At 36.1% G+C, this 14,269-nt stretch overlaps 1 protein-coding gene across 1 annotated transcript; it reads right to left on the bottom strand.

Annotated features, from left to right (window-relative positions):
• On the bottom strand, nt 4,228-12,564 carry LOC18586698 (pleiotropic drug resistance protein 2). Its single transcript, XM_018128626.1, has 20 exons — nt 12,155-12,564; nt 11,874-11,994; nt 11,605-11,693; nt 11,349-11,433; nt 10,793-11,083; nt 10,606-10,696; nt 9,185-10,085; nt 8,930-9,090; nt 8,638-8,741; nt 8,379-8,541; nt 8,164-8,298; nt 7,679-7,827; nt 7,087-7,419; nt 6,637-6,927; nt 6,444-6,527; nt 6,228-6,361; nt 5,893-6,120; nt 5,183-5,354; nt 4,780-5,034; nt 4,228-4,631 (listed from the first exon to the last, which is right to left on the bottom strand). Exons 1-20 carry the CDS (start codon nt 12,547-12,549, stop codon nt 4,362-4,364), a joined length of 4,452 nt encoding a protein of 1,483 aa, XP_017984115.1. The 5' UTR covers nt 12,550-12,564; the 3' UTR covers nt 4,228-4,361.

The following is a 14,269-nucleotide window of genomic DNA, read 5'->3' as shown; positions in this document are numbered from 1 at the left end:
ATTATCCACAATATAAAATGTTAATGGATGAAATCCATGGGCATGACAAGTGTTGGGTGTGTAAAATTACAATTTTGCCCTTGGGTGGCAAAATGACTATTTTGCCCTTATCCTCGAAAAAACACCGAAATTAAAATTCTTCACTTCTCAAACTCAAATTATACTCCAAATGATCAATCTTAGTCAAAAATTTCATCCAACACTCACATCTTAACCTCGAGTGGCAAAATGACCATTTTGCCCCTAGGTCATGAAAATTACATTTTGACTCCAAATCAGTTCTCGAACTCTGAATCACCATATTAAATCATTCTAGGAATTTAAAATTCTAAATTTCATCTTAAAATCTTTATTTGGTCTAGCTCGAGGCTTAATTCAACTTAGTTGCACCACTAGGTACACTACCGTCTTTTGATGATTTTTCAGAGCTTTCCAAGTATGCAAGCATATTGTCAACCACATAAATGACATGGCAAGTATTTTATAAGGTAGGGCTTGACAAAAATAAATTAAAAAAAATGTTAGGGTAGAGGTACCAGAAATCTAGGAGAAATTTAGGGCGTTGAATTTGACTAAATTGTCTATGATAGTTAGTCTATGGTAGGTTGTTAAAAATTGAATACTAATCATTGTGCTGAGACACTGCTTATTTATTTTGTTCTTCTGCTGATAACTGATGCTGAAAATGTGTTGAAAACTTATTCTAATAATGCACTGAAAACTTATTCTCATGATATTTTGGTTGGATTGTGAATGAATGCAATGCTGATAAGCTGATGATTGAATATTTAAAGCTGTTATTGAGTTTCTGTTGTTGTTTAAAGATTTGGTGCTGATATTGAACTGTTATGCTGGCAATTAATTGTTGATATGATATTGTGAGTGAAATTGAGATGAAAATAAATATGAATGCTGATATTTTTTACTAGATGGTTTATGGCATGTAGCTTTGGAATGAATTAAGTTTGGAAACAATATGATAGCCAGCAAGCTAAAATAATAATAATGTTCTGTCACCCTGTCACTTACTGCTTATTATTCCATAAGCTTGTATAAATATATTCTATCATCAATTTGAACCCTTACATGTCATTTTCTGTATTACAAGAATAAAAACATGTTGAAATGGATAATAAAACTATGCACACACTAAAGGGGAGCACACACTTAGGGGGAGGAAAACCTCCATTTTGAGCAGAACTAAAAAGAATAAAAGGACACTGAGCTGTTAACCAAGGAATGTTTTGTCATCATCAAAAAGGGGGAGATTGTTGGCTCCATTAGTTTTTGATGATAATAAAACATTCCCATTCATTTGTGTCTAATATCTCTACTTGAGTGTGCAGGACAAATATTGTATGCAAAAATTAATAAATCACTCAAATGCACATATCAAAGAGCATAGGAATAAGGAAGTCACAATTGATCAACAAGACAGAAGCCCCTTAGTCGATTAATGAAGAGTTAGTCAGCTAAAATTCAAACCAGAAGCTGGCGAGCTGAAGAGTATTGAAAGACAAAACCAAGTTAGTTAACCAAGAAGTAAGTTAGTCGACTAAGTGCTCATTGCCAGATACTAGAAAAAGAAAACAGAAACAACTTAATCGACCAAGACATAAGTTAGTCGGCTAAGAGCATTTTTCCAGAAAATTTGAATTGCCCATTAGAAGATAGATTAACGACCAGAATTGATACCAAACTGTTTCCAACGGTCAAAAACTGTCTAACTCACATCAGAATTGATCTTCCAAGTATAAAATGGACTTCCAACGGCTAGAAAAATAGAATGAAGGCTTCCAAGAACACAAAACAGCTGAAAAACCTACAAATACTCTTTGCTCATTTACAGCTCTCAACTCCTATCTTTGTAATTGTGACTTACACTTCACTTTGTACCACTTAGATCAACCTTGTGATCATAGGTACACTCTTATCACTTCTCTCTTTGTATTCTTAGAGTGAGTGAGTCACTCTAAGGGATTTATTCAAGCTTGGATTGCTTGATTGAGTGTATAGGTTCTAACTTAGCCTTGAAAAGTTAGTTGTTGGGTTTTGGTTGATCCCGTAAAAAACCATTGTTGTAGGTTGTGGTTGAGCCTTTGAAAAACCACTTTGGGTTTTGGTTGAACCCGTGAAAAACCATTGTGAAAGGTTGTGGTTGAGCTTTTGAAAAATCACTTTGGGTTTTAGTTGATCCCAGTAAAAACTATTGTGAAAGGTTTTGGCTAAACTTGGTAAAAGCCATTGTAAAAGCTTTGTGAAAGCTTGTGAATTTCACCTGTTCATAGTAGATTAGTTTGGAAAATCTTTTGTTGAATAATCAAGGTAGTTGATGTAGGTCTTGGACCGAACCACTCTAAATTCCTGCGTATTCTCTACTTTGTTTTTATTTTCATTGCTTTTTAAATTAGTTCCTCATCTTGCCAAAAGCTAAAAAGTGCTATTCACCCCCTTCTAGCACATTTACTTAAGACCAACAAGCGATGTGTATCAAGTCAAATGTTGTTACATGCCATGCATATCAAGTAAAGTGTTGTTACACGCCATGCATATCAAGTCAAAATGTTGTTACACTCCATGCATATCAAGTCAAATGTTGTTACACGCCAACGTTGACATGCCAATCACTATAATTATTGTCTCCTTACACGTACTAGCCTAAAATACCCATGGCATGTGACACGCCAATCAGTGTAATTACTGACTCATTACACGAACTACCCTAAAATAACCAATGTCGTGACACGCTAAAATAACACTAACATATGTTATAGATGCATGGCATGTAACAACTCTGGGCAATGTTTCTAATCCATGTTCTAATTTACACAAAAAGTTTCAGAAATTTATTTGTTGCAATAATAAACCCAATAACATACTTTGATGTCATCTCTGCTATAGGGTTTGTTTATCAACGATAATATGACCAGATGTCTAGAGATAGACCACAGCCCGATGACGATGGTGCTTAACAAAGAGTTGACAGAGCTCATACAGTTCAGAGAGCTGAGAGAGCTAATGGCAATGGTGCTCAACAGAGAGTTGACAGAGTTGATACAGTTTAGAGAGTTGAGAGAGAAAGATGAGCGAGTTCAAACAATTGAGCATTTATTTCTATTTTCTTTCTGGCGGGGGGGATATATCAGGAGCTTAATTTGCCACGATGTTTTTAAGGGCATTTTGGTCTACTCATGCTTCTTTTTGGCTAGAAATAGATAACTTTATATGGATGGTTATTTCTGAAATCACCTTATAAGAAGGACCATTTCTCACAATTTCCTCTACTTATTATTAGGATAAAATGCACCTAGAACTTTAAATATTGTCTTAATTTATCTCAGGTCTATTAATTTTCATAAATGGATGCTTGGTTGCAGAAGTTGAATTGAAAAATTACTAAACTACCCATGACTTATAAACACTAAAACTTATCTTGGAAACCAGATTACTTGATTCATTGCTTGTTAATCTTGGTCTGAATTCTTAATCTGATCTAAGAACCAAAAATAGGATAGGGGCGTCCCTCCACACACTATTACACTTCATGAGAGGCTTAAGTACCATATCAGTCATACTTGTAATAGGCATAACAATAGGTAAGTGTCACACTACAAAAACAGTGAACTATGGACCATTAGCTACTGACATGGCTCGAGGAGGTCTTAAAAAATGCAAGTCTTAGTTATGTGTTTTTGGAACAGAAACAGATGACATTTAAAGCTGAAAATTCTGGCTACTTTCACCAAGGAAAAAATAGGAATAGATGATTTATTATTATCATAAGGAATAGTTATAGTGTTATAACATGGAATGCTTTAACTATTCTAACAATAAATAGCAATTAGTAGTTTTGAATAAAGTTAGGAATAGTTTATTATTATTACAAGATCAGAAATATTCAACTTAAACTATTAGAACAGGAGTTTTCAGTTGTTAGATCAAGTAAAGCCTAATATCTTATTAAACTCAGTAAAATGGATCGAAGCAGGTTGTATACGTTAGTAAAAAAACGTTGTTGATGAGTACATGATATCAGTAGAGATGCCTTAATTTCTAGCTTAATTTTGAATACCTTGAGTTTGAAGATGGAGGGAGTATCACAAATGGATACAACAGCAAGAAAGCTGATCTGTTTTGTTTCTAGCTTGCTCCTAAGAAAGGAATATACTAAGAGGGAGAATGAAGAACCCTGGTAGACAATAATAAGAGAATATCTTTTATTGGAATCAAAGAACAATGGAGGATGTGAGCACCCCAACTGTTCGGATTATACAAATTTTTTATGATAAACAAACAATAGACATTAATAAATCCCCCCTTTGCACAATTATTCATGCACAAAGAAAATGTTGGGCATTTTCTCATCTCCTTTGGAAGTTAAGGAACTTGATTCCATAGGCAAAGACAAATAAGAAGAGAAGGACCCAGCCAATATGGGCTGCAACAACTGCTGGAAGGAAACTATAGTCAAACCCTAGGTGTGCCTCAAGGTAGTCCTTCACTGTCAGTGGGAGTTCTCCTGGTATGTCAACAAGAGCAAGTTGGTCACCCACTTGGGAAGTCACAAGGCCATAGATTGTCCATGCGACTGGAGAAGCCCAATAGTACCACCTCCACCAAATTGGAATTTCCTACAAATATTCAAATGTTACAGTTCAGTTTTTCTCTCATGATCTAATAAAAGAGAAGAAAAAAAAATGAAATGCTTAGCAATTAAATTGAAGTGAGATTAAAACATATATAGCATTAAAATGATTGCTTTCATCTTTTAATACATACCGTCCTAGGGATGAGGAAACCAGAAAAGAGGTTCCAGAAGCTTAGAAAGAAGGACATAACAATGGCAGCAAATTGATGGTTAGGAGTGAGAGCTACAAGCATCATCCCGTAGAGTGTGAAGTACATGAAGCACATCAATATGAAGTAGTAGAACAACAAGAACTTTCCAACATCTACGTGGAATCCAATCATTGAGTAAAGCAGTAAACTATACACCAATGTTTGGATTGAAACATATATTGCCTCTATTGCCACCTGCAAGGCATAACACAACACTAGTTATATCAGCTATATATGCCCTTATGTCCTGATTTTCTCCCCTAAATTATTTTGAGTGTGCATTTGAGGAATGGAGTGTCAATTATTAAGATCAATCTAATGCTAAAATTTCAGCTTCTTTTACCTGAGAAAATGCATAAGGCAATGGTGAATACATTCCAGCTGCTCTTTCACGATAAAACACTGTTCTTTCAATTGCCACGACAGATTGTACTGCTGAAGTGTTGGTGGCGCCAAGGAAAAGGACAGCAGAGTACATAGCTCCCAGCAGATTCATTAGATCTTGTTGCTTGTGTCTGTTCAAATAACGTTTGCAAAATTATCCTAAATGAAATCAAATAAAATGTTTTCCTGATAGGAGATGCCATTCATATTTCTGTTCCCACAGATATATGCTACTGACTTCTCAATGACCAAGAATAACAGGACTGTTATGTGTCAATGCAGAATTAAATAATACGACCAGCTGTTATCAGATTTGATACTTCTTAGAACAAACATTTTATTATTTCAAACCTTTCCCGAAAACTAGTAGAAGTGTAGGAAAGAGCATGCAACTTATCTGGTGTCTTTAACTACAACGCATTATAGGACTTACAACCATTTCATCCATGACTATTGAAGTTTAACTTACAAAGGGACAGAAGCACAAATGTTTTGGAAATTATTTCACATGAATGCAGGATTCTTTAACGGCAAGGTTCAGTCAAGGCATTTTCACAGTATTGGGTAAGGAGAGAAGACCCTAAATATCTGAAGTATTTGTTTGTGTATTGGACTGTAGTTTGTATAATACCATCACAATGATAACTAAATAAGATATTTTGGACTTACATCTTATCCCCTTTGTCCCAGAAAATCATTCCAAATATGATACCAACAATAACTGTCATGAAGAATCGGATGGCATTGTATTGTGGATTCCTCCAATACGACCAGTGCTGCTTCCAGAAGCAGGCTCGACATTGAGTAAAGAAGTCTTGAGAATATTTGGTGGAGAAGTGAAGGTCCTTAGTTCCGGGTACCGGGGTGCTTAAATCTTGGATAAGCTTCTCATTTTTCCTGGTAAGTTAAAAACTCATTTCAGCCTCGGAAGAGATGGAGAAAAAGGGGGAAATAGAGGCCAAAAACGCTGGAGTCAGTGAGATAGTAGGTTCAATCTCAGTTACCTATAAAGTTCAGATTTGGCATAAATTTCAGAAAAATCTACATCAAGTTGGGCCTCGACAGCAGTTGAACTAATTTCCAACATCCATGTGGCAGGATTGTACCCTTCTTTGATTTTTGGAACCCCTGGGACAGCCTGCAGAAAGTTATGGACTTAAGTTGTGAGAGTTCTGACGCCAATGTTAACATGGATGCAATATGAGAGAATTGATTCTCACTTCAAAATATTCTATAAGTTTGTGAGAATGGCGACCAAGTGGTCCAGCGTAAATGGCCTGCCCTCCTCTCTTCATCAAGAATAACTGCAGTCAAAAGGAAATCGTATTAAGCAAATGCAATGGGAACTATGAAAAACAGAGGAAGGAAAGATTTCTAAACTGATACTTTCAGGTTTTAACAAATCTATAATACCTCATCAAAAGCTTCAAAAATGTCTATGCTTGGTTGGTGAATTGTGCAGACCACGGTTCTCCCTGTATCCACTGTATTTCTCACAGTACGCATGACAATTGCAGCTGCTCTAGCATCCAGGCCTGAAGTTGGTTCATCCATGAAGATGATCGATGGATTAGCAACCAATTCAACAGCTATTGTAAGCCTCTTTCTCTGTTCGGTTGAAAGGCCATCAACTCCAGGAAGGCCAACTAGAGAATTCCTGAGAAGATTTAGCTCTACCAACTCCATTACTTCTTCAACAAACATCTGTTGCAATGAATACAACACTGAACTCAAATCATATCTTGAACTTTGAGCTGCGACTAGACATAATATACTTTTTCAATTGACACAAAAGAATGGAGAGAATTAAAGGATTGTATACATTTTATGATATAGTAAGATCTGGGTTAAAGAAAAACATGCCTTTCGTGTTTCTGCATTAACCTCCTTTGCAAGACGAAGCCACGCAGAGTACACAAGGGATTCATAGACAGTAACATGTGGAGAATGGATATCATTTTGTTCACAGTAGCCGCTAACCCGAGCAAAAGTTTCTTGGTTCTTTGGGTAGCCAGAAATGCTAATACTTCCTTCAATATACCCACCAGTTTTTCTTCCTGCTAGCACATCCATCAAGGTGGTCTTTCCAGCACCACTAACCCCAACCAATGCTGTTAGGACACCAGGCCTGAAAGCACCACTTACATCTCGCAGTAATTGAAGACGGGTCTCTTCAATTCCTTGGCTCTTCATTTCCTGATGAAGAGATTTTTACCATCAATGTTTTCCTTCGGTAGATATCAATGTAATACAGCAATTTACTTCTTTTAAAATACATATTGCAAAGTAGAATAAAAATGAAGATCACTAAGAAGAAACATGGTGCTAGTGTAAACGATTACGCTGCAGCCATAGGACAAAAGTGAGAGGAAACAACAAAATTGTTGAATGATCTTCATCTTTTCCATCTTAAGGTAAAATTTCTCTATAGAACATATATTGAGAAAGGACTCACAGCAGGCATGTCAACATAGTAATTCACATGGTTAAATGCAAGAGACAAGGGTTGGAAGGGCAACACCATTCCTCTCTTTGTAGGTGCCTGGTCTGCAGCACCAAGTATTGAGTTGTCAGAAGTATTCTTCAAAGGCATATCATCAGTGCCTGCAATCATTCACTTAAATCCTTCACCACAAGGAAAAACATGTTTCATTGTATTACATTAATTTGTAAGCTCTAGTGTTCTTTCCAATAAACAAATGTAAGGTTATCCACATACTAAAACCACAAAGCAATCAGGCATCTTTAAAATATGAAATATTATATATATATATATATATATATATAGTTCCCTGGAAGAAAGATAAACAACCTTCTACTTTTTTCTTCATTTTTATTTTCTGAAATAAACGTTCCATCAGAAGATTGTTTCTAGTAAGATTGTATTCGAAAATACTCATAAATTTCAGGATAGAAGTGTCAGGTTAAAACATGTCAAACCTTCAAACAATGGAGCAGTTGACGGTTTACTCATTTCTATGGATCTCAAATTATGCTGTCCATCAGAAGATGACTGCTTCTTGCTCTTACTCTCATCATCTTCACTCAGAACAACAGATTTGGAATCTCCCAGAGCTGCATTTTCAAATCATTGTCAAAACCAGAATCATACTTTGCTAATAAAGATGGATATTGGCATGAGTTTAGTAGCTTACGATTCAAATATGTCAATGCCGCAATAAAACAGAGATTAAAAAGCAGAGAAAATCCAAGAAGTGCTGCAACACAAATCCAATACCAGTGCTCTTCTGTATACATGCCTCTGGATTTGAGAAGAATCTTCCCTACTGTGGTAGATTCATTAAGTGACACATAAGGCTGCAATAGACAAAGTATGGAAAATATCAAGATCAAATAGTAACATATACTGTATTATAATGGGGACAATATTTGCATAATCTTAGGAGATCTTACAGCACTCCATCTTTTGTCAAGAAATTCAGTGATGACAATGGCATTTTGTCCATATGACATGGGAGAGACATAGTAGCCCCATATCATCCATGGCTTGATGTCATCTGCAAAAAGAGATTAGAAAAGCTGCTATGGGATCAATAATATCAACAAGGACAAAAGACCTTGAGAATCTTTATATGTCATTACTATCCATGCAACCATAAACAAATATATTGCACCAAATACGTTTGGAAATGGCTCATTTCGGCTAGACAGAAGTGTAAGCAATTTAAAGACAAAAAGTACTAACCTTTGGCAACAACAAATCCACCAAGGACAAAAACTACCAGGAGAGTAAAGGTACCAAGTGTGTTTGCTACAACCTGTGTCCTTCCAACTGCAGCAATGAAGCGGAAGAGAGAGAGAGCCATCTGGTGAATTCCAAAGAACGCCAAGAATTGACGGAAAAACCTGAAACAGAAATGCAATTATAGATTGACATAGCCCACAGGCTGGAAAATAGTAACCACTGTTCTGTGTGACTGAATATTGTGCATTCTCATACCTACTAGCAGCTGGAGCAAAACCAATAGTGTAGTATGTAAGGATTATCCATATCCCTGACTCTAGCAAGGAGAGGGGGATCCTCAGGACCCAAATTGGCAAGGCAAAGGCCCATGCTGGATAGAACAAGAAATCCCTTTGTTTGAAGAATACTGGAAGCCTAAATATGGTCAGTGCAAGCTCTGCCATCCCATTAAACATAACGTTAATGAGACTGAAGAACAGTGCACCATAGAATTTCACTCCATTTGATATATGACCAGCCTTCATTTTTGTCCTAAAAAACACTGTGAAAGCAATGACAGACATAATGGTAATTTGAGTGGTCTTGAATATATACACGAAAGAGTTGCGCTTCATCAAAAGCCACTCTCTTGCAAAGCAAGCCTTGAAAAGTTCCCAGTTTGAGATTCCATACTTTTCTTTCACCAAAGCAGCTGGATGAGCTTTAGACTTATCATAAGGAATTCTAAGTTCATCATCGAGCTTTTGACCAATGTGGAAAGAGTTGAAATGCTTCACGAACTCTGGTACAGATATATATTGATAAGGTTCATTCTTTCTGCACCAATACTGCTGCTGGTCCTTTCTAGAAGTTACTTCTTGTAAGAAATCTGCTACTCCTTTCCTTTCAGGACATTTGAATCCCACACTTTCAAAGAATTCAAGAACATTTTCTCGTGGTCCTTGATACACTATCTTACCCTCAGAAAGTAAGATAATGTCATCGAAAAGGTCATAGGTTTCTGGTGCAGGTTGTAGAAGAGAGATTATCATAGTTACATCCATGATATGCACCATCTGCTTCATAAACCTTACAATCTGAAAAGTCGTAGAACTATCTAGACCAGTTGAAATCTCATCCATGTAAAGAGCCTTGGCAGGTCCAACCAACATTTCTCCTGCATTTTGTATAAGTCACTCCTCTTAGGCTGCTCTCATAAAGTGAAATGGCCACAACAAGGACTTTGCAAATGATAAAACGCTTCAAATATTAAGGAAACACTAAAAAAAACATATATGGTTGATGTCATGATGTACATAGAAATAATTTATCTCCTTTCTCAGTTTATTCTGTACAAAACTTATTAAACATTGTGCGTAAATATCCTGAATGAATACTTGACTACTAAAAAATAGTACATGATTAGTGCTTGGAATTCCCCAATGGTAACTGCCAATTCAATTGCTATAACAGAAGTTTAGTCTCTTATGGTTGTGTGGTAGGAATTGTTCAGCAGCCAAAGTGTGGAGGAAACACTAGGGCCTTATGGTAATGGCATCAATCATCACAAACAGAGGATAACCTTTTCACCAAGAAACTTTGTAATAATTGATAGCCTTGTTTCAATGAACTTTTCATTTTTTAAGTAGAAAAATAATTCAAGTCCCTTCACATAGATTTATCTTCAACTAGTTTACCTGTAGTTACACGTTTCTTTTGTCCACCGGATATGCCCCTTCTCATTTCATCACCCACCATAATATCAGAACAGATATCCAGTCCGAGAATCTATTACCACGTAATAGTTAAAAAAGTTAAGCTTGAGAATATTGTTGGGCAGGAAAGTAGAAGACAGGAAACCAGTAAGCAATGACTGAAACAAACCTTGAGCACATAGTCAGTAACTAGACTAGTCTTTTGGCCTGCCATTGCTGTAGCTTTCATAAATGCATCAATCTCAGGGTCTGGTTTGATCCCTGCTTGTTTTTCTCTCCTTGACAACTCTGCCAAGAGATCATATCGGGTTCCCACCCCCAAGCACCGCCCTGAGAAATCAAGTGTCTCCCTAACCGTCATCTCTCCATGGTGAAGATCATGTTGACTTATATAAGCACTTGTCCTTTGCGGGAAGAACTCGTGAAATTCATGACCACAATAAGTGATTTTTCCTGATACCTGTTCAAATATTGAAGGTTCTTCATCGGTAAATTAAACCAAAAAAATAAAATAAAACTTCAGTAAGGACTTGTTATAATGCTAAAAGAAAAAATGTTAAATCGGAAGCAACTTCAAGAATGGATTGAGAAAGGTGAAGGACAAGGACAGAAAGAAACAAAAAAAAGTAAAAAATCCAAAGACTGTTGAGATTGTAACTTGTAAGAACTCGGAAGTCATGTTTTTAATTGTATATCTCATTCATAAACTACAGATGCTGACAGACCCTTAAATCAGTGTCGGTCTTCCCAGCAAGTGCCTGCAGCAATGTAGTTTTGCCAGACCCTGGAGGTCCTAGAAGTAGAGCCATTCTGTGTAAGAGAAAGAAAATGAGATAAATTGTTAGGAAAATTCAAATTAATTGAAGTTCATCTGAAAGCTCAACGTGTGGATTTAATCATCTTGAGAAGCATGAATAATTGATTGGTAATTGAGAAATTTAACATGACGCTGTCTTAATCTTAGGAAATTGAAAACAATACCTTGATGGTTTCACTATTCCACTCACATCACGGAGAATATTGACCACTCTTTTCTTAGAAGGGAAAAGCTTGATTAAGCCAAGTGCTCCCTATTTATCAGAAAACATTACAAAATTTTTCATCAGTACAAATCCAAACTTAGGACTTGAAGTGTATATATGTACATATATAATTTCTCCAGAAACATCTTTAAAAACTTATAAAAATGTTAAACAAGATTCCATTAATCCAATTTACAGGAGCATTTATTTGGGGAGAGGAGAAATCACCTCAATTGTGTTCAAGGTTGCATTCAGCAAAGTTGGAAGAGCCCTGGTTCCAAGGTAAGCATCTCCTTCTATAGATAAATGCTCAAACCTTACTTCAATTCTTGGAACATCAATTCCCACCCTTTTCAATGAAAGAATAACATCTTTTAATAGACAAACCAAATTAATTCAAAATTTCAGAAAAGTAAGGAAAGAGGAACTACTACTGCACTATCAAAGGATAAATGTTGTAATCCCAAAAAAGAAACAGGCTAGTATGAGATATAGATATAGGAAGTCACCTATCATTTCTCTCTCTAAGTCTAAGAAGAAACCTCTCATTATCCTCTTCAACAACCCTTAGTACACTTTGCATGAGATTCTTCTTGTCCTGCATATCAAGATTGGTAATATCAACTTCCTCATAGCCAACCTTTCCTTCATCCAGAACATGCTTCAGCATTCCCCTTCTCAAACGATCATAAGTAGGAAGTCTTTCAATGGCAGCCCACTTGAGCTCCTCCTCATCTTCTTCCCTCCCACTTCTCTGGAAAACATCTGTCTGACTATTCCATGCCTCCCGGATACTAGCTGAAGCCCAACCTCTTCTGCTTCCTGAACCCAAACTCATTTTCGGGCTTATTGACGGGCTGCTCATCGACCTGGCAAGGTCATCTCCAGACAATGCTGATGCCATGATGCTTTTTCTTTTTCTTTTTTTTTTTTGACTGCTATTACAACTCTTAAGATTATAGATTACCAAAAATGTTTTATAAAGCAAACTTCAAAAGAAATCAACATACGAAAGTGTTGAGGGTAGCTTAGTTTTTGAGAGTCAACAATTGTTAAGAAGAAACTTAAAGCACCACAGGGGAAGAAGACTGGTGCTTGGTGGATTCTGAAGGTTGCTCAAGGCATGGTTTATGTAGCTGAAGATGGTTACAGGGAGAGTGTTGTACTGACAGAAAAGGGTATTCCGGAGTTTGAAGAGAGTTGAAAGATTTTCATGAAATGATCCTGAGTTTTGTCAAGTTTCATGAAGACTTGAGTCATCACATTGTCTAGTATTTCCCAGGGCGTTTCTTTCAAGGAATCCTCGACGGCCCGAAGAAGACAGTAAGAAAATATTGATTAGTAAATGGAGACGTTCCCTTCTCTACAGTTGGCGGGCAGACAATACTCTGGTTTTGAACTTTGACCTCTTTGAGACTTCCAGAGAAGCTAAAGCTAGTATCCTACCCAATCATGCTAGACAAACATTCCATATTTTGGCCACCAACATATTCTACACTTAACATATTTGTTAGGCTGATTACAAATTATTAAATTATCCACTTGTTGGATGCCTACCCTTTATCTTATCCGGTTAATATTTTTGTGGTTTTTGCTTCTTTTCTTCCATGCGAAACATCCCAAGGTCGAGAGATCAGCTCCAAACGTTTTCCATGTTTGGAGCGAATCCCTCTTAGTGTTCGCTCCGATTGTGAGATTTGTGTGTAAATTAATAAAGAGTCACATTCATTCTCTTGATTGGAGGAAAGGTATATTCCAATTAAACATTTCAAGTAAAATGTCCTAATATAAAAAAGGTTATCTTCTTGAAAAAATAAAATTAATTTATCTTCCGTTTCTAAACAATGACATAGCTTAGAAATCAATCAAATATTAAAAAAACTATTTGATTTATAAACAATATACTTAAAAAAAACTCTCGAATTATTTAAAAACATTCAAATAAGTTTTTATTTTATTATCTTCAATTAAACTCTTACTTTTTTTATTTTGAACCAAATGAGCTCTTATAACTAATGGTTAACTAATTATTGTTAATCTTATTACTCAAAATACCATTTGTCATTTAACATACACTTTTTAACATTTTCCTTAAAGAAGTGAGTTTTAAGCATTGCTTGGACTCTCCCTTGAGAAAACGAGGCACCAACTGATTAGATTTTTTTTTTTATAATTAGAGGAACCCTACTCTTTAAGCGAGAGATCTTATACATCAACCAATAAGTCAAATGTTTAGAGAACCCTACTTTTGGATTAATTTTTGTGACAATTAAATAAAGACATATTTAAAGATGGAGGGAATAATAGCATAGTAAATAAAATGACAAAGTATACCTGGCATATAGGTACCAAAAACCAAAAAAACAAAAGAACTCAGCACAAACATGAATGTTGCTTGTTGAATTATAAAGTTAACTTGGAACCAGAGAGTAGTATACATAGTTTTTAAAATATTTCGGAACAGAACAAGAAAAGGGGGTCAACGAAACACAACCAATAAACACATTTACTGAAACCACCGAATCAGCAGATTCCTCCATACCCTTCGCCGGCAACGCTACCTTTTCAAACTCATTAGTATCTATAATCAACACAGCCAACCTGAAGTCCATACTGTGAATCCT

The sequence above is a fragment of the Theobroma cacao genome, chromosome 10 (assembly GCF_000208745.1).
Source record: "Theobroma cacao cultivar B97-61/B2 chromosome 10, Criollo_cocoa_genome_V2, whole genome shotgun sequence".
NCBI classification, from domain to species: domain Eukaryota; kingdom Viridiplantae; phylum Streptophyta; class Magnoliopsida; order Malvales; family Malvaceae; genus Theobroma; species Theobroma cacao.
This window is presented reverse-complemented; position numbering and strand designations above follow the sequence as displayed.